Here is a 21,618-nt window from a genome sequence, read left to right on the forward strand (position 1 = left end):
CAATTGTGAACATCCCACAGCCTAATGCAGACTTAGTCCTCCTCATTTTGTACTCTATATATAGTAGCAGTACAACCTCTATTTGCTTTCCTTAGGGCTACCTCATATCACTTTTTAAAAGGTGTCCAAGTGATCAGTTTTCAGCCACAGGTCTTTTCCTTGATTCATTTAAACAGGTACACTTAAATGGTATAAATGTATTTGAAATCTCCTAATGGCAAGTAAATGATGCTGCTTTTGTCCATTCTCAATAGCATTTGCTACTTAATCTAATTTACCTAACTTAATACAAATCATTAGCTCAGACCTGTTAATTTGGTTCGCGTTTGTAGCCTTCACACACATTATCATCTATGAATTTCACTTGTTACTCCCATAATGTAGAGCACTTCCCAGCCATATGCCCCTTCCACTTTTAGTATCTGTACATCATTGTTTGTATATTAAAATCTTTTCCTTCTTAATATTTTTTTTCGAATTTTGGCTTAGAAATGTTACTTCTCCATAGTAAAATGAACTCTTGGTTCCTTTTGTGAAGGTGTCCATGTCCATTGTTGCTTTTGCATTTGCCTAGATGATTACTTTGCAGTTGGCTTAGTTCCCCTGGCAGCAACCTCAAATTAAAAAGTTATTGGGTTTACTAGGATAAGTTGCTAGGAAGATCCACCTCCGCAAATCTAACATGAAAAGTAACTATATTCAATGGATATCTCACCCTTGGTATCTGTAAAGGACCCAACTGTTACCTTAACTGCCTGTTTGCTATGAATATAGTTTTAAAAGCCTTTCAGATTATGCTCCCTGTTCTCACACCATTTTAGGATTTTCAATTTTACATCTCCTGATCAGCCCTTTCACTTCCCTGCTTTCCTACATTACGTCTATTGTCGAATCCATCTGTAGACTTACTCTTGCTATCCCTTCGCCGTGTCCTCCACATGTTTCACTTTTCTCTCAATGGTTTCTTCTTCTTCTGCCGCACTTACTTCCCAGTGGAATATGGTTGCTGTGTAATGTCAGCAACGCATTCTATCTATCCTCTGCACGCCTCCTTTCCAATGCGTCACTGTTTTGCTCTCTTAGTTTCCTCCTCTCCTCCTTAAATTCCACCTTTCTAATTGGAAAAGGGTGGAGTATAATCACATTGTGGTCTCTCTTTCTAGATGTTCTCAATCGTAACACCCTCAATCACTTGTTGCTGCATATCATCACTCGCTCTGGCTGTAGGTTCCTTACACTTCTGTGTATGCACCACTTTTGTACTCTTTTGTAGTATTATAACCTTCTGAATTATCCCTCATAAATTGAAGCCAGCCAGAATAATCGTTTGAACATAATACCATTCATTTAAATAAACTATTTCAAGTTCACTCTCTCTTCACCAGGTATCAATAACAGCTTCTATAATAAGGCCTTTTCCCCCTTGATGCCATTTACATTTACCCACTATCTTTTCAGCATCTCCATTCAATCTAAATTTATCTCAATTATCATGTTCAAGTAAAAAGCCACATTCCTATTTTATCCTTCCTAACCCTGCAGAACAATTTGCATCCTTTCAAATTAACCCCAAATCTATGCTCTCCTTTAGTTACGTATCTGTAGTTTCCCCCAGTAGTACAGACTACCAAACTGTGCTTGCTGGTATTGTTGAACATAATTATGAGCCATCCTTTATTGGCCACCCTCCCTCCATTTCCTCCCACAATAGTCCAGCCCTTAGTCTGGCTGCTTTGTTTTTCTCCTCACTTCTCCATGTGATCTTATATTTTGCTTAACCACTACATCAGTGCCTGGCTTCCAGTGCCAATTTAGTGTCCCTCCTCTGTTCCATCGTATTTCATCTGTGGACGTCTTGTAGCGCAGTGGGTAGCAGCTCTACCTCTGAGCTTAAGCTGTGATTTTCAAGTCCCACCCCAGGACTTGATGGCCAAGGAAGGTGCACTCATGGTGTAGCCAAGTGGGAGCAAGCGCGAATTTGGCCTCTTATTTTTTATGGCTCCATCATCCTTCATCTGTAATTTTTTTCTGTCTGCACCATGTCTCTGTTTTCTCAACTTTTGTTTAAACCCTTCCATCAACAGCTCAATTCCAGCACACTGCTCTGATAGCCACAAGCACTTAAGCATTTCTGGGTGTACACACCATTCACCAAGCAGCAGAATACTGTTATACTGTGTAAACTGCTATAGCTCAAAGTGTACAGCAACATCTCAGGGCAGTCAGAGGACTGCAATGCTTTATAAATTGGGTTTCCGAAGCTCAGACCCTAAGCCTACCAATCAGAGACACGTAGAAACAGGAGAAGGCCCATTCAGCCTGCTCCACCCAGCAGGGTCCTAAGTACTGGAATTGGCTCCCTAACTCTCCCCATCTTTCTAGCTTTTCTGTCCCCTTAAGTAGCTCCTTAAAAACTACCTCCATATCCAAACTCTTGGTCATCTTGTCTAGTACCTCAGTGTCAAATTTTGTTTGATAACACTCCTGTGAAGTGCCTCGGGGTGTTTTACTACATTAAAGGTGTCACAAAAAAGCAAGTTGTGCCGCTGACTACTGCATAGAAGTAAAGAAACTCAAATTTTTACCGGTTAAGGTAGCTTGAGAAATGTTGCAGCTTGTTATTGATGGACTGCCTCTAGATTTTTTTCGTTTCAGCCAATAAAATCACACATGCAAAGATTACATGTTTCAAGAAGGTGTGGTGAAGTACAATTCCACGGCACAACCTGGCCACCAAGGCTATCATGGCTATGTTATAGACTCATTGGTGTTTACAGCACAGGAGGCCATTCATCCCATCGTGTCCACACCGATCAACAAAGATCTGACTACACTAATCCCATTTTCCAGCGCTTGGTCCATAGCCCTGGAGGCTATGGTAACGCACATGCATATCTAAATCCTTCTTAAATGTTACGAGTTACTGACTCAACCACCCTTTCAGACAGCGAGTTGCAGACTCCCATGTTGTTTTGGAATCCAGTAGTTTGTGGAATCTGAGTGAGCAGTGCTCACGGGGGTCCAGGAGAGGCGCCAGAGTGGGCTTCCGGTGAGCATAGCAAGAAGGCATCGCCGAAAGGCTAGAGCACGCCCATAGGGCCCAGCCATGCAAAGTTGTGCTGGAGGCTTCTGGGGGACTGGGACGCAGCAGCTTGAGCGTGGAGCTGAACAGAAGACCCAAGTCAGGCTGGGGACAGTGAGAGTCTGGGCATCCGCTGGAACACATACACATACATCACCTCCTTCCATGTGCCCCCAGCTGGCATGAAAACGGGCTCCATATGGCCAGGTTTACGAGGGAGGAGAAGGCTGTTGTGCAGTTGAAAAATGGGAACCTGAAGGCTGGATCTGAGAAACAGGGATAAGGGAAAAATAATGTTCCTGTCACTATTTCAGTTACTTTAAAAGGAACTGATGACCAGAACCAGCCATACAGTACACAGGGTTCTCACTGACGGTTCAGATATAAAGCAGTACTGTTGGACCCACGCAAATCAGGGCTGTCGTGAGTAGAGCTGAGAAGGTTCCGGAGAAGCGTATCAACTTGTTGAAGATTATACCCGTAGATTTCAGATTGAGGAGAAGCTGCTGTCAGATAAGAATCAGTGCTAATCTTTGAAGAACAGGAGCTGGAATCTACTCGAGGAAGATCAGAGGTTTGAAGGACTTTGTGGCTGAAATTGGTGCCATGTGGTCTGTCCAGTAAATCTGAGAGGTCTATCTTTGTTTTGACTGCTATTTAATGTGTAATTTATATTGTCCGTGATTTGCCTGTTAATTCATGATTAATTTAAGACAATACGACCATAAGACATAGGAGCAGAAGTAGGCCATTCGGCCTATCGAGTCTGCTCCACCATTCAACAAGTTCATGGCTGATCTGATAATCCTCAACTCCACTTTCCTGCCTTTTCCCCATAACCCTTAGTTCCCTTACTGATTAAAAATCTGTCTACCTCAGCCTTGAATATACCTAATGACCCAGCCTCTACAGCCCTCAGCAGTAAAGAATTCCACATATTCACTACCCCCTGAGAAGAAATTCCTCCTCATCTCTCTCTTAAATGGGCGACCCCTTACTCTGAGATTATGCCCTTCCGGTCCTAGACTCTCCCACAAGGGGAAACATCTTTTCAGCATCTACTCTGTCAAGCCCCTTAAGAATCTTACTTGTTTCAATAAGGTCACCTCTCATTCATCTAAACTCCAATTGAGTACAGGCCCAATCTATTTAACCTCTCCTCATAAGAAAATCCATGCATACCTGGGATAAACCTAGTGAATCTTCTCTGGGCTGCCTCCAATGCCAGTATATCTTTCCTTAGATAAGGGGACCAAAACTATTCAAGGTGCGGTCTAACTAGTACCTTGTATAGTTTTAGCAAGACTTCCCTATTTCTTTTACTCCATTCCCTTTGAAATAAAGGCCAACATTCCATTTGGCTTCCCTATTACCTGAACTTGTATACTAGCTTTTTGGGATTCATGCATGAGGACCACCATATCCCTCTGTGTTGCAGCTTTCTTCAGCCTTTCTCCATTTAAGTAATATTCAGCTCCTCTATTCTTCCTGCCGAAGTTCATAACCTCATATTTTCCCACATTATATTCCATCTGCCAAGTTTTTGCCCACTTACTTAACCTGTCTATATACCTCTGTAGACTCTGTGTCATCCTCAGCACTTGCCTTCCCACCTATTTTTGTGTCATCCGCAAACTTGGTGATAGTGCATTCACTTCCCTCATCCAAGTCATTGATATATATTGTAAATAATTGTGGCCCCAGCACTGATCCCTGTGGCACTCCACAAGTTACAGGTTGCCATCCTGAAAATACCCCCCTTATCCCAACTATTAGTTAGCCAATCCTCTATCCATGCTAATATACTACCCCCAACACCATGCTGGTTTTGGTTTGATTGTTAAAGTGAAAGTTATAAAAAGGTGAAATCTTGTCCAGTTGGTCTTCCCAAGAGCAATTAGCGATGGGCAATAAATGCTGGCCTAGCCAGCGACGTCCACATCCCATGAATGAATATATTTTTTAAAAATGTTTTTTTTTCATTTGGGCCGATTGGTAAATTTGGTTCTTTTGATTTGTTGATCCCCACAGGGATCATAACAATATTCATGTGAGAGCCTTGACTGCGAGTGTTGACATGCTATTCTACAATATTGGGTATAGCTGGGAAAATTGTTCCCATCTCCAACCTACATCCACAAATGTAGATTTCCACCAATGGTCATGGTTACCACTCCCCATTGCTATCCCAAGAGCAATGATAGCGGCCTCTGCTTTTGCCCAACTAAGGCAGCACGGAGTGATCATGTAATGTCGGAGCTTCTGAACTTAGTGGTTTAGCTACTTGCTGGTTAAACCCTTAGAGCCATATGGGAAATCTCTGTTCTGTTTATGACCATTCTTTCCTCCATGGCACAGAACACGTGCTGGCGGGTGAATTTGAGCTTGAGGAAGTTGGGGGGGGGGAGGGAGGGTGGCGTAGGCTGTGAGGGGAGACAGGAATCAGGATATTCCATTTTCTCCATGAAAAAAAATCAATGGTAAACTCAACAAGGCAGCCTTGCTAAACATGGTATTGTCAGCGATTTCCCAAAGTGATTTGCTGGCCTACCTAGACAGTACTTGAATCTATCAAAACATGAAAGCTTCATAACATACTGGCATGAAGTCTCAGCTCCTCAAAAAAGAGCCAAGCATCTTTTTGTATTCGGTTTTGACAGACCTAAAATAGCTAACAACTTTCACACAGTTTCAACCGTCCTGGAATTCACTTCCACTCAACTGATTTCTGCAGTTAGCGGAAAAAGTAAACAATCCTCTTTGAAATCTCCACAGTGACTGGAAATGCTCCATGTGAACCAGGTCTATACATCTTGCACAGCAACAGAAAGAATATGGCTGCTCTTTGTGCTACTGTTCAGCTCCTGACAAGGTATGGAGTCACAGGTTAAGCAACCCACCCTGACCTCGCATCAAGGTGTTCATTCAAAGTGAACCATACCAAGTGTTTCGCGAGTGGAAGACACATTAGCATGTGCACTGTTATTGTCCAAATATGTTGCTGTGCAGGTTATTTAACAAAATGGCCAGATACTTATTCATTAGCCAGCAACAACAGTTGATTGCTCAGGACATGGATAATCTCAATGTCAGCTAAAAAGATACCTTTCTTAGGATGCAAAGCCAGATCCCACACACATGTCGTAAACTTGCAGTGCTTTCTCTCTTGAATTTGGCACCTTTTAGTTTAACATCTGCAGACATCACTTTTTCTAGAACTCTAACAGGCAGAGCTTGAGAAGAACAAGACAAGGGTATTGTTTTAAAGACCATACTAAAGCTAAACATAACAGAGAAATAGCTGAAAGCAGCACAATCGAGGATTCAACTAAAATGTATTATATAGAATTAATTGTGTAGAATTTTATACCGCAGAAACAAGGCCATTTGGCCCAACTAGTCTAGCCTGTACTTATGCTCTACATAAGCATCCTCCAACCTTATTTCATTTCATGCTATCAACATATCCTATTTCATTCTCCTTTGTGCTAATTGAGCTCCCCTTTATATACATTTATACTGTTTGCAGCAACTGCTCCATGTAGCATTCTTATCAATCTCCAGGTAAAATAGTTTCTCCTGAATTCCTTATTGGATTCATTAGTAACCATCACATTTATGGACCCTAGTTTTGGATTCCCACACAAATAGGATCATCTTTTATATGTCTACCAAGTGAACTATTTAATTATTTTTGCAGATCATAAGAAAGGAGCCTCAGCCTGTTCAGTCTTTAATGAAAGTTGCACCCTCTCAGTTCTAGTATTTTTTGCACTATCTCAAGCCCTGTTCACAGCACTCCAAATGTGGCCTACCAAGGTTCTAACTATGGTTCTAACTAAGGAATGACCAGTCAATGAATACAGAATCTTTTTCAGGAGGACCCTCCTTGAATTCACAGAGGACATCCAAAAGGAGTCTTGATCTTTGTGTGTGAATTTTGTACACATTAAGATGGGAGACATTAGTGCTGACAAATGTAATAATTTTCTTTGAGATTTTTGATGAAAATACAGAGAGCTGATGAAGGTAGCACAATCTTCCAGAAGACTTTTGATCCCCCAGGGGTTGGTATCAAGACCACTGCTCTTTTTCATATAATGATCCAGCCTTGGGCATGATTTTAAAGTTTGGAAATGACACAAACCTTGGAAATGTAGGAATCAGGGAAAGGACTGTTGCAGACTTCAGAAGGGCATAGACTGGTAAAGTGGGCATACTTATCTGCATTAAGTTTCGTGTGTGTGAACTGCTGTATGTTGGGAGGAAGAATAAGGAGAGGCAATATAAACTTAAAAACTATAACTTTAAAGGGTGTGCAGGAACAGAAAGACCCGAGGGTTCACATGCATACATTTTTGAAGGTGGCAGGATAACTTGATAAAGCTATTAAAATTATGAGGGATTTTGATAGTTAATGAAGAGAAACTGTTTTCACTTATGAACGGGTCTGGTAACTGAAGGGCACAGATTTATGATAAATGGCAGAAGGACCAGAGGGGATAGGAGGAGAATTTTTTTTTAAGCACCAAGCTTATGATCTGGAATGCACTGCCTAAAAGCAGATTCAATAGTGACTTTCAAAAAGGGAATAAATATTTGAAAAATAAAACATTTACAACACTGAGGAAAAAATAGGGGAATGGGATATTCGGATAGCTTTTCAAAGAGGTGGCACAATGGGCCAAATGGCCTCCTTGTGATTCTGTTTTTCAATGCAGGCGCTCAATGTCAGCATCAGACACTCCCAAGGTCAGGAATAATTATGCACAGTAAAGCTCTCACTCCTCTACCTCAACCTCACGGGAACATCACCTATTGCACTAGGAGTAGTTGTGTTTTCTGGGCCAAAACACATGACAAACTGAGCAGAGACTGGCCAGAGTCATTCTGTGTAGGATCCACGTAACTAACCAGACAATACAGAGACCTGAACTCCATTACTGCCAGCTGAATTCAAACCCAAGTCGACAGGCCAGCGTACACTATCCCATCCCCGCACCTTTTAAAAGAGAAACTGAGACAAATTACAGCATGCTCCTTAATTTAACAGGAAGCAGGAAGCAAACTGGGAAACCTACTGCTGCTCTGAATTCAACATGACCATCTCGGTGGCATCACCGAAACGTAAAACACAGCATTGGAGAGAGCCATTTAGTCCTGACATGCATGGAAGTGAGAATATGGTGTGCGATGAGCCAGTCCGGTCCATTGCACAAAGAGCTGCAGCACCTGCGCTTGGTCCTAAAGTGCAAAGCTGCCTGTGGGCTTTCCATCAAAGTACTGCACAGTAGATTAAGCAAACAGCTTTTCACAATGTTCTTAATTCAGACATTTCATTATGGCTCAAAGCCCTTCAGCTATGAGCAAGTATTCAGGTACACTGCAATTAAGAAATGATACCACATTGAGCATTTAATTAACAGTAGCAGGGGAATTCAGTCGAGCATTAAATTGATCTAAAAAAAGGAAAGGCTTTTAACACATAAATAGACACTCACTGTGCAAGTTCCAGGCTAAACAGTACTCCGACTCCTGTCGGCTATCACTTTCTGAACCTGCCTCAAAGTCCTGTGGAGAACCCCTTGTACTCCTGTTAAACAGTCTTATGGCCAAGTTCTCAAGTTTTTGCAAGGCAGAGGACATCTTCGACCCTTTGTGATCAGCAGCTTGTTGACAGATCACCTCTGAACACTGATTCATGATTTTAAAACATAGATCCGTAGGATTCCTCTTTCTTTGGCTCTTGGCATCAACAGTTACACAGCAGAGAAAAAGGGAGCTAATTTTACCAGCGAGACTTGAACAACATCCTGGCTTCACTCAACGAGGCAACTAATGCACAGGCTGGCTGAGCAGTCTGCAGTAAACCACACACCTTCCTATCATACACATTAAAGAACAGCAGCCCACAGCAGCACTGATACTGATACACGCTGCTTCCAGCTGGTTACTTTGCGAAAGCAAGAACACAATAAAAACAACTTCCTTCTGGCTGCAGGCCAGTGATTCGATAGCTTCAGGCATGTCGTTCTTTCAGTAAACCTTTGGAAATTCAGGCAAAACACGTTCAGTGCCGAGCTTCTGCTGCCTGTTTTACACAATCACCGAAACAGGCAGCTGTGAGACAGCAAAGAGTAAAGCATGTAATATGACTCCGAAGGCACACTTTGCAGAGATTAGCAAACATATCAATCTGCATTCAGTGCACACCTTTCAAATATATTCAGTCGTACTGCACGCCAAAGCATCTCATCCACCCACCCCACCCCCATCAGCATTTCAGATGAGAACATCAACCAGAGACTGGGTGGCAGCCCTTTGAGAGGGCATAAGGGTAGGAAACTTGAGCAACCGGGGCTAATACCACAGTAAACGCAAAAAACAAACATTTACCATCCTTGCTCAGTACCAACAGCTGTTCAACTCCACAACAAAGCAAGATTAGTTTGGGATTATCTACCATTTCACTGACACATGTAATGGAGCAGCCACAAGGACATGAGCTACTATCCGACCACTAATAGCCAGAGCCAGAAAGTAACGCTGACAACAACAATGTCAAATTTGCAGCTTGTAAATGGAAATTCTGTTTTAGGTGGGCAGTGGAGTTGCGGTGTTGCATTGAATGTACTGGATAAAATGGAATTTGTTAAGGAGTACCTACCCTTTGGCTGTGTGTGATCTTTGACTGGTATCCCCAGAACCACTGGATACAAGGACAGCAACAAACAGCAGGATTAGAATTGGGCCATGGACAAAGGGGAGTGGGAGCCAGATCAGGGGATTTAACACCAAGTGGAGCAGGGGTAAGACCATAATTAGGCTACGGGAAGCAAAGAGGAGAGGGGAACACAATGAAATGGAAGGGTATATGGTTGGTGGGAATTAAAATTGCTGACATTTATATCCTACAAGTTTTTTGGAAGCATACTTCCCCTCCTCCAGAAAAAAAATTGATTTATTACATTATATTAGTGCATTTCCAGTAAATTTGAACTCTGCTTTTACATTAGGTACAGCTGATATGTATACTGCTTCATGAGACTTAGTCATGTGATTATTTTTAGCCTAAATGCTGAAACTGCTAATAATCACAGGCACCTTCCTTTGCGTCTGTCTGCTATCACCCCTCATTACAATTACTGTTTTATTTTAGATTTAAAACTGGTAAAATATTTCATTTTATTCATTTAAATATAATTCTGCCCCAGCAAATAAAGGAATATAGGATTCTAATCCCAAGTGAATGCTTTCATATTTTAAAAGAAACATGGGAGAAAGGAAATGTTGAAAAAAGTGAACAATGGCAAACAGGGGATTTGAAATTTGGTCTTTTTGTCCATACAACAAAAGCTTATATCTAAATAGCAACTTCAATATAACACCCCAAAACACTTCGCAAGAGCATTATAAAACAAAGTGTGACATCAAGCCACATAAGGAGATATTAGGCCAGATAACCAAAAGCCTGGTCAAAGAGGTAATTTTAGTGACTCAAAGAACGAAAGTGAGGTAGAGAGGCAGAGAGGTGTAACGAGGAAATTCCAGAGCTTGGGGCCCAGACAGCTGAAGACACGGCCAACAATGGTGAAACAATTAAATTGGAGGTCACAAGAGGTCAGAATTAGAAGAGCACAGGTATCTCGGAGGGCTGTGGGGCTGGGGAAGATTATAGGGATAGGGAGGGCGAGGCCATAGAGGGATTTGAAGACAAGGAGGAGAGTTTTAAAATCAAGACTTTGCTTCATCGGGAGCCAATGAAGGTCAGCAAGTACAGTGGTGATAGGGAACTGGGACTTGGCGTAAGTTAAACCACAGGGCTTTAGCTCTCCATTTACCGTAATTTTTTTTAAAAAATAAAAGGTTCCTTAAAAAAAAATTGTATTTTAAAAAATAGAACTTCAGCATTAAGAGGCAAATTCTGTGTTTGCTACTTCCAAAACTGGAGTTACAAAAAAATTTTCACAGAGCAAAGAGGGGACTTTAACACATTTACAATCACCCAGATATGAGATAGCAGGCTCTGTTTTGTTTTCCTTCCTCAGAACTAGCTGGAAGAACATGAGCTGTCATTTCACACTAAATGTTGTTTCGACTTCATTTTGTGAACATGTTGCATTAAATTAGAAAGTGAATTTAGGAATTGAGCGAGGAGCTTTGTAGCCAGTGTACAGAATGTGGCAATTTTAACACCAATACAGGGATCAAAATGTCCTTTTCTCCCTCCAACCCGCACATTAAATTCATGTTAATTGCTTCTTAAAGACCTCTGGGAACAGGACAACTTTCAGCAATTTATGAGATGGGCTTCGTTTTAATGCATGCACAGTGAATGAGCTATTCAGAGCCCCCTCCTGATCATAGTTGTTAACAATCTGAAAAGACTTATAAACTGTACAATGCAATAATGAAATTCAGCCGTGATAGAACAGAAAGTCACCAAAAGGAACAGCATTCAGCTTCAAACCCTCTCGGCTACAATAGACAGTCAGAGCATGCTGACTTAGACTGTACAGGAGCAATGGGCAGACTAGCATCATCCATAAAGGTAAGCTGCTCTTGCAGACAGCTGGTACGGACAAGACAGGCCAATTAGCCTCCTTCTGTATGGTAGCCACTCTGTGATAAACTTGAGCTCATCCAAAACTCTGTTGTCCATATCCTAGCACTCACCCAAGTTCCATTTACTCACCAAGCCCTGTGCTCACTGACCTGCACTGGCTTCCAGTCCGGCAACGTTTCACTTTTAAAATTCTCATGCTTCTTTTCAAATCCCTTGTTCCTCCCCATCTCTAACTTCCGCCAGCCTCATAACCCTCCAAGATCTCTGCACTCCTCTAGTTCTGACCTTTGTGCATCCTTGCTTTAAATCGCTCCACCATTGCCAACCATGCCTTCAGCTGCCTAGGCCCCAAGCTCTGGAATTCCCTCTCTTAACCCCTCAGCCTTGCAAAACTCATTTAAGGCATTGATTAAAAATTAACACCTTTTCTGTCCTAATACCTCCATACGTGGATGCGTCAAATTTTGCTTGATAACATTCTGATGAAACATCCTGGGGTATTTCACGTTAAAGGAGCTATTTAAATGCAACTTCTTGTTCCTGCACTAAATGTGCTAGAGGAGGTGATATGAGAGAAAAGCAAAACAGTACCACATGCCAGTTATATTTGCAATGGAAGCAGGAAAGCATCTGACCCAAGCAGAACTCCAAAGGTAAGCAAGAAGTCTTCCTATAAATATGTCCACTACATTCCTTATAGACAGAGCTGAAAGCAACACTTGACATTGCTTTCTGCCTCAATCCTACTTGAAGAATACCACATCCGTTTGGTAACTGAATTATTCCACGTCATAGGCAGAAGGGAAACAAGATTAATGAGCTTAAACTAGATCTAAATAAGAACAAAAAAACAAAATGCTGCTCATGCTGGAAATCTAAAATGAGGACAGAAAATGTTAGAAGCGTGCAGTAGGTCAGGACCCATCTATGAAGAGGACAAAGCTGCTGTTTTAAAATCTTTAGGACCCTTTGTGAACATCTAGTTTTCTCCACAGAAACTGCTTAACCTGCTGAGCGTTTCCAGCATTTTTTGTTTTTGTTTCAGGGTTGGAATAAGGACAAACTCCAAACTACCATGAGCCGCAGATATAGCTTAGCTAACTCAATTCTGGATTTCTCATGGTGTTGTACGCCATGGTTTTGCACTGCCTTTCTCGCCCTCTCTGACCGGTTTCTGTCATCTTCGTGTTTGCTGACTCTTTCAATATTGTCTCTTCTGATGAGCCTTTTCTTTCTCTCTCTCTTTAGTTCCTCACGGTTTTCTCTCCTTTTACGTGGAAAATAGTAGCAGGTGAAAGGAGTCACCAAGAGCTACAGAATGCATGTTCCACTGGCAGGTGTGGATAGGCACGGCATGATCACAGACTGTATGTTTAGGTTGAGAGGGCGGGGAACCAGTCATGGGGGAACACATTAGAACTGAATGCTGGGTTGGGTCACATACTTTCAACAAGGTAATAAAAACTCTGGTAACTACAAACGCATTAGCCTTACGTCAACAACAGACCAAATAAAATGAAATAATCATTGGGAACAAACTCGATTGTTATATGAATGAAAACAACCTAGTAGAGGTCAGGTGACATGATTTAATAGGAGGGCAGGTGCTGACACACCAACCCCCTTGATTTTTTTTAATGGAAATTATATCCCAAATGGGAGTCCCAAGGTATAGTGCCAGGGCTCCTACTAATTCTGAGCTACAAAAGTGACCTGAATTCAAAAGACCAATACATGTCAGTCAGATAATTGAGTAATTAGTCAAGTCTGTTGGAGCAACCAAGGGTCCACAGCAAGATCTAAACCAAATTCACAACTGGGCAGAAGTATGACAGAAAAAAACAACATACTTAAGTGTGAGATGTTAAATGTCAGAGAAAAACATGGGGAGGATGCGTAACTCAATGAATAGGGTTGAACGAATGAGAAGAAGCTGAAATGATCTGCAAGTGTTAGTAAAGTCAGTACTTGATGCATCAAGGCTTTGCTGAACATCAACATACGAACATACATACAAATTAGGAGCAGGAGCCCCTCGAGCCTGCTCTGCCATTTGATAAGATCACGGCTGATCCGATTGTGGCCCCAACTCTACTTTCCTGTCTACCTCCTATAACCTTTGACTCCCTTGTTAATCAAGTATCTAACTCAACCTTGGGAAAATATCCAATGACCCTGTCTCCACTGCTCTCTGGGGAACAGAATTCCACAAATTCCACAGACTAAAGACCCTCCCTCCCCACCAAGAGAAACAAATTCTCATCTCAGTCTTAAACGGGAGACCCCTTATTTTTAAATTGTGTCCCCTGGTTCTAGTATCTCCTACAAGGGAAACATCCTTTCAGCATCCACCTCGTCAAGTTCCCTCAGGATCTTATATGTTTCAGTAAGATCACCTCTCATTCTTCTAAACCCCAATGGATACATGCCCGGCCTTTCCTCATAAGATAACCCCTTCATTCCAGGAAACAGTCAAGTAAATCTTTTCTGAACTGATTCTAATGTAATTATATTCTTCATTAAGTAAGGAGACCAAAACTGTACAAAGTGCTCCGGGTGTGATCTCACCAACAGCTGTAGCGAAACTTCTCTACTTTTATACACAATTCCCTTTGCAATGAAGAACAACATTCCATTTGCCTTCCTAATCATTTGCTGTACCTGCTTACTAACTTTTTGTGATTCATGTACCGGGAGACCCAGATCCCTCTGTACCATAGAGTTCTTCAATCTCTCTCCATTTAAACATACTTACTTTTCTATTCTTCCTGCCAAAGTGGACAAGTTCACATTGCCCCAAATTATACACCATCTGCCAAGCTTCTGCCTACTCACTTAATCTAGCTATATCCTTTGCAGAGTTCTTAAGTCCTCTTCACAACATACTCTCCTATCTATCTTTGTGTCATCAGCAAATTTAGCAACCATACATTTCGGCCCTTCATCCAAGACATTGATATAGATTGTAAATAGTTGAAGCCCCAACAGTGATCCTTGTGGCACTCCATTAGTTACAACTTGCAACCTGAAAAAGACCCATTTATCCCTACTCTTTGCTTCCTGTTAGTTAACCAATCCTCTTTTGTGTAGTAAGCTCTGATGTGGCACCTTATCAAATGCCATTTGGAAATCCAAGTAGATCACATCTACAGGTTCCTTTTTATCCACGTTGCTTGTTAACTTCAAGAACACTAATAAATTAGTCAAACACAGTTTCCCTTTCACAAAACTATGAGTCTACCTGATTGCATTAAAATTTTCTAAGTGACCTGCTATAACCTCCTTAATAAACATTCTAGCAATTCCCTATGACAGATATCAGGTTAACTGGCCTGCAGTTTCCAGCTTTCTGTCTCCCTCCTTTCTTGAATAGAGGAGCTACATTTGCCATTTTCCAATCTGATGGGATTTTGGAAAGTTACAACCAATGCATCTACTATCTAAGGAGTCATTTCTTTTAAGACCCTAGGGTGCATGCCATCAGACCTAGGGAACTTGTCAGGTTTTAGTTCTAATACTTTTCTCAGTACCCTTTCCCTGGTGATTGTAATTGTTTTGAGTTCCTCCTTCTCTTTCACCTCTAGATTTACAAGGATTTCTGGGATGTTACTTTTCTTCTACTGTGAAGACAGATAAAATGTCGGTTCAATGCTTCCACCGTTTCCTATTATTAATTTCCCATTCTCACTTTCTAGAACACTGAGCTATCAAAACAGTACAAGGTAGATTTCCCCCTCACCTGTGCCTGGAGTATGGGTGCTGGGAAGAGGACATCAGACCTCTGGGAAGAGCCCCGGAACATTTTTCCATGTGAAATGAATGCATAAATATAAATGTGCAAGATATAAATGCAAGTTGTTCTTATATAACCATCTTCAATCATCTTCAGGAATGTCATATGTGAAGAGGACACAAGGAGGCTACAAAGGGATATCGATAGCTTAGGTGAGTGGGCAAAGACCTGGCAAATGGAGTATAATGTGGGAAAGTGTGAAATTGTAGATTTTGGGCAGGAAGAAAAAAAAAGCATATTAGCTAAATGGTGACCAATTGCAGCGCCCGGAGGTGCAGAGGGATCTATGGGTCCCAGTGCATAAATCCCAAAAGGCTAGTATGCAGGTAAAGCAAGTATTTAGGAGAGCTAATAGAATGCTATCACTTATTGTGAGGGGAACTAAATACAAAAGTAGGGAGGTTATGCTCCATTTATACAGGGCATTGTGAGGCCACATCTGGAGTGCTCTGTACAGTACTGTTTCCTTATTTATGAAAGACGTAAATGCGTTAGCAGTTCAGAAAAGGTTTACTAAACTAATTTCAGGGTTGGGTGGATTGTCTTATGAGGAAAAGTTGGACAGGCTAGACTTGTATCCGCTGCAGTTTAGAAGCGCAAGAGGCAACTTGATTGAAACATATAAGATCCTGAGGAGTCTTGACAGGATCAATGTGGAAAGGATGTTTACTCTTGTTGGAGAATCTAGTACTAGGGGCCACTGTTTAAAAATAAGGGGTAGCCTTTTTAGGACAGAGATGGGGAGAAATTTTTTCTCTCAGAAGGTTGAGAATCTTTGGAACTCTCTTCCTCAAAAGGCAGTGGAAGCACAGTCTTTGAATATTTTTAAGGCAGAGCTAGATAGATTCTTGATAAGCAAGGGGGTGAGAGGTTATCAGGGGTAGGCGGGACTGTGGAGTTGCAGTTACAATCAGATCAGCCATGATCTTATTGAATCACAGAACAAGCTCCCTCTCATCATTCCTATGTACATTTGTTTGTCTGTTCAAGACAAATAACAGCAACAGATGAGAAGATTAAATGGTGTCTTCATGGTGACTAAAAGGTCCAAGGTATGAACCTATCACAGTAGCTCTCCCTTGGTGAGTTTCTTCTTTCTTTCAAATGAGAGTGCGATCCACTCATCTGTCTTCCTGCAAGGACCGTTTCCCTGCTCATAACCACAGACTTACTTTTGGTATGCAAAACTCAACAATAACTTTCAAAACCCTCAATGGGCCATATTACAAAGCATCAGAGTGAGTTAAACGTTTGAACCACTTTTTAGGAGGCGAAAGGGCTATTCATTCGTTGTCCTGACTCAGCATGTACCTTTAATAGCTGTGCTGTACTACCACTGGGAATTACTTAGACGTATCATGAGCTGCAGCTGCTGTATGTAGTCACGGTCTCCAAGGAGCCAATCTTGCCAACTTATAACCTTGCTTGTTTAAGTAGTTGTAATGGAATCTAAAACCCCTTGCACTTATTTCCAAGCCAAATAACGAACCACATAAAAGGTGTCTACAAGCAAGGTACCATATTTCTTCTGTGTGTAGGCAAAGGAAATGAAAGGCTGTGTACTCCCAGGCTTCCTTTTACATAGGTTACATTAACCAAACATGACAATGGATGGAATGACCAAATGCCTTATGCCATAACTTTCACCCCCCTGAACCAAGAGCATCAAAAGGAGCACCTTCTAATTCGGAGAGTTGACAGCAATTGACAACCCCCTCCCCAACCCACCAGATTTTCCACAAAGCTGCCTCTCTGATTCTTGGCAAATATATATTCCTCAAACAGAAGTGAATATCCAACAGGGCAATTAACACAGCATTGGGATTTTATATTTTAGTTACTTACATGGAGATAATTATATTTTTGATATATATTACTCTGACAGAAACTCAAAAGCAGGTGGAAGGATTGAAACCTGCATCACGTCTTCCGTAAAACACATACAGCTGTATGGATTTGTTTTCAATGTCATCTGAAGAGGACATGCATTGCATTATTATACAATGGCTTTTCAATCTCAGACCATTAAAAGCTGTCAGGCATGAGAATAATCAGCAAGGCATTAACTTCACTCACTGTGCAATGCGAGCACTCCCCCCACTCAGAAACTCAACAGCCAATGGGAGCACTAACCACCCACTCAGTGGCTCACTGGGCAATGGGAACACCATCCCCACAGAAACTCACCAGCCAATGGAAGCACTATTTCCCCCACCACCACCGTCCCCACCCCCCTCCCCTCCCCCGACACTCACTTGGTGACGGGGACACTATTCCTGCAGCTGCTCACTGGGCAATGGGAGTTTTCTCCTCCGATGCTTACTGGGTGGTGCGAACACTGTAAATCAACAACCAAATTCTATGCCCTGAATGGGAAATTCCCTCCCGTTCTGTAAATAACAATGAGCAATATCACAGAAGATAGACTATATTATAAGATTGGGTCTACTGTATATTTTGCATACACTTCAGGCATCAGTCTTGGGTACTACATTTCCAATACTCATGTTTTGTGTCAAACTTGATTGGACTCACTCAAATTTCATACTCCCAGAATGACAATAAATCACAAATGTACCAATTAAAAATGTGGCTAGATTTTCACTGAAAATAATTAATCCAGAATCATTCACCAAAAGGTGACAAATCAATGAAATTGTTCTCAATTTTTTTTTTAGGAATTATGACTTCTCTACTGAACTGAGAGCTTACCACTGGAAATAAAATTTAACATAATAAAAGGCTTAATAAACTACAAATGCACAAGATGCACTTACCTACATCATAGCGTTTTCAGTCTTCAAAATTGCTCCAAGCTTCTGCCAGGCACTTGTAGGAGAGAATCTGGACTCATGCTTATGAGGACTGCTGAGACCCACTGAGGTAGCAGGCCCAGTACTTGCCCTCCTCTGTCCAACGCCCTCCCCAGCATAGTGTTACCACTGTCACCAATGACTGACTGGACACTGCATGAACAATTTCCAGAATTACCTTTTAACGATTAACAGCAAGACAAAGTGTGCCTATTTTGATTTTTTTTTAAAAAGTTACATGCAGAAAAAGGCAGGAAGCTTTTAGGGGTTTTGAAAGTAAAACAAAGCTGAACAGCAGGAAACAGAAACTTATGGTAAACAGGGAAAATCTATATAAATGAACATACCAGCAGTTGTTATTTATATGACTTGCCAGAACTTGCAATCTCTCCTTCCTTTTCATTCCGTGTCACAATTCTTTCAACTACAATGCTCCTGCCCTTGAATACATTTCCCCTGTACCTCCCTCTCCTGCAAATATCTTGAAAAGCCTATGCTTTTTAAACAATTCTCTCAGGGCATGGTCATCGCTGAAAAGCCTGGCATATTGCCCATCCCTAATTGCTCCGAGGAGATGATGGACAGCCTGCTCCTGGAATAACTAAATTTATTTTGCAGTGGTTTGATATAATTGAGTGGTCTGCCAGACCACTTCAGAGTTAATGCAGCACTGGAGTCACATATAAACCATAAAGAACATGAGTGAACAAGGTTGGATTTTTATGTCAATCCAACAGCTTCATACTCACTTGCACTGGTACCAGCTTTTAATTTCCAGATTAAAAAAAATGAGTTCAAATTCTCAAACTACCATGGTAGATGTGATCGATTTAGATTCTTAGTCTAGGCTTCTGGATTACTAATCCAGTAACATAACCACATCACCACTCTGCTATCATATCCATCAGCCCCTCTCTCGCCGTCTCTGCTTAAACTGTACCTTCAGCCACCGTCCCCAATTTATTTCCTTCTACTTCCCTGCCCTATATTAACTAAATCGGCAGCCACGTATAAAAGCCAGGTCAGGCTTCCTTCCCTAAAGGACGTTAGTAAACCAGCTGGGTTTTGAATGACAATCTTGCAGTTTCATGGCCACCAGTACTGATAGTTGACTTTCTGATTTACTTAATTAACTGAATTTAAACTCACCAGTTGCTATCGTGCAATTTTAACTTACTAGTCCAGTAACATTACTTTAGAAACATAACTATTATAGCCCCATACCCGTACTCATTCATGTTACAGGAAGGTGGGGGTGGTCACTGGCTCAGGAGCAGGGGCGCCTACCAAATTACCCCTCCCCACGCAAAAATTTGACTAAGCAGTAAGTGGATTCTTATCGCAAAAAAAAAAATTCTTAGCATTTTGAGACCAGAGACAGTTGGTGTGACTGAAAGTCTCAATACACCCACTAACCACAGAAACTTCCAAGGGCACAGTCACTCATGTTATCTACTTGGCATCACTAGTCAACTATATACACATATACATTTGTGTATGTATTTTTTTATATATGCTCCACAAAACAGCAGAGCCAACAGAATTGCCCAGTGCAGTGTGATTATTTGCACAGCATACCCTGTTCTGTTTTGGTGTGCGGTGTAGAATCAGTGGGACGTAAAGTACTTTTAACCAGGGTTCAAATCCTGCTCATATCTCCCCAACAAGCCTATTATAGTGGTACCGATGCAATACGTGGCCCCACAACTGTAACACAGATTTCATATTGTCACTGTGTAGACAAAAAAGTGGTAATGCTGGAGGCAGAGAAGCGCATTTCTTGTAACAGGCAAGCTGACTAAGTAGCACCAGTCCTCATGGTATCAGCATATTTTGAAGCTGTTAGCTGCAATCTCAGAGAAAGTGCGAGCGTGAGCTAGGTACTGAGATCAGCAACCGCACCTGGCCGGAGGCTTGCACAGATAATCACACAGGGCAACAAGAATGAACAAAGACTGTGAATCAGCAGACACCCTAAAAATAACAATAGGCAAGACGCATACAGTATTTGGAAATGAGGTGCTAAAGTTAGCACGCGGCAGTGGTGTCAGATAGTGCCACTTATTGACTGACACAGGTGAAAATAACATTCCAATGAACAGCACATGGACTCCCATTCCCTTTATTCGCCGTTGACATCTTTTGGGCAAACTAGCTTGCTTTAGATTTGCTCGTTTCTGCATTGCACTGTAACTATGGACGCTTGGGGTACTGCGGCCCACTGATTTCTTCACTTCTACTTCACCAATGTTCCAGGCTGGGCATCTCTAGAGCCAGTGGATCTTGAACTGACCAATATACAACGTCACCGCATACTATTGAACAGGCTGTGATGGGAGAATTGCTTAATGACTAGAGATAGTTTCAGGAACTATTTGTCAGTGATATCATATAATTCTTCTTTACAACAACTTGCATTTATACAGTGCCTTTAACATAACAAAACAGCTTAAAGCACTTCACAGTAGCATTATCAAAGCCACATAAGGAGATAAAGACTACATTGTGCCCAAAAGCTTGGGCCAATTTTAGATAGATTTGGGTAGGTTTTAAGAAGCGTTTTAAAGGGGTAAAAAGAGCTTGGGGCCTAGGCAGGTGAAGATACAGCCACCATAGGTGGGGGCAATAGAATTCATGGATGAGCAAGAGGCCAGAATTGGAGGAGCACAGATAGATTGGAGGAGATAATAAAGGTTTGACAAAGGCTTCAAAGGTAGAAGTCAAGAATTGGGGTTCAGTAAATCAAGAGGTAATGTAGTGAATGGAAGGCCAAAAGGCATTCAAAATGCAATTGTAATTGACCTAAAAGTTATTTTCTAAGGACAATTGCAGAAGGAAGTAGGGGTTGAAAGAGGCCATGGGGCATTGCGTGATAAAGAAGACAAGAAAGTGGTTGTAAATAGCAAAGGGTGTAGAGGTGGAGATGGTTACAGATATCGGAGGGCAAGGCCATCCCTTCACCAAACATATCCTCCTGGGCCAATAATTGAGATTCTTTCCACCACAGGCAGAAAAGGAAGATTTTTTTAAAAAACGCACTGGAACATGATGCACAACAAATTTGATAATACAATTAGAGTAAAAATACTGATCTCAGTGACACAAAAGAAGTATCCTTATTCAGCAAGGCATGAAACTGGCTAACTCCAGAAGTGTAGGCTAAGAAATGTCAAGGACTCTTTGGAAAGTGAGGAATTTGTCAGGTAAAACCAGAAATTTCAAAGAAGCAAAGAAAGAAGAAAATTAAGATCTATGCTGATATCCAAAGACAGACGAACAGCTTGATCGCCAATACACCTTTCATTCAAACACCCAATGCATGTTTAAGACTTCAGGCGTCTATAAGCATGTGGGAAACAATGGT

The 21,618-nt window shown here is 41.5% G+C and overlaps 1 protein-coding gene across 3 annotated transcripts in view; it reads right to left on the reverse strand.

Annotated features, from left to right (window-relative positions):
* The window catches only part of LOC144668809 (cAMP-dependent protein kinase catalytic subunit alpha-like), a 162,219-nt gene that overhangs the window by 123,381 nt on the left and 17,220 nt on the right, over positions 1-21,618 (reverse strand). Inside the window, exon 1 of one of the 3 annotated variants that reach the window (XM_078531180.1) lies at positions 8,584-9,078. The exons of 1 other annotated variant lie outside the window; for it this stretch is intronic. In XM_078531180.1, the coding sequence (XP_078387306.1) occupies positions 8,584-8,785 (202 nt within the window). In that variant the 5' untranslated portion in view covers positions 8,786-9,078. Of the gene's footprint in view, positions 1-909; positions 1,122-8,583; positions 9,079-21,618 lie in introns of those variants that run through there. One more of the 3 variants, XM_078531182.1, reaches the window with a different exon arrangement.

This window comes from Cetorhinus maximus, chromosome 28 (genome assembly GCF_964194155.1).
Source record: "Cetorhinus maximus chromosome 28, sCetMax3.hap1.1, whole genome shotgun sequence".
Classification (NCBI taxonomy): Eukaryota; Metazoa; Chordata; class Chondrichthyes; order Lamniformes; family Cetorhinidae; genus Cetorhinus; species Cetorhinus maximus.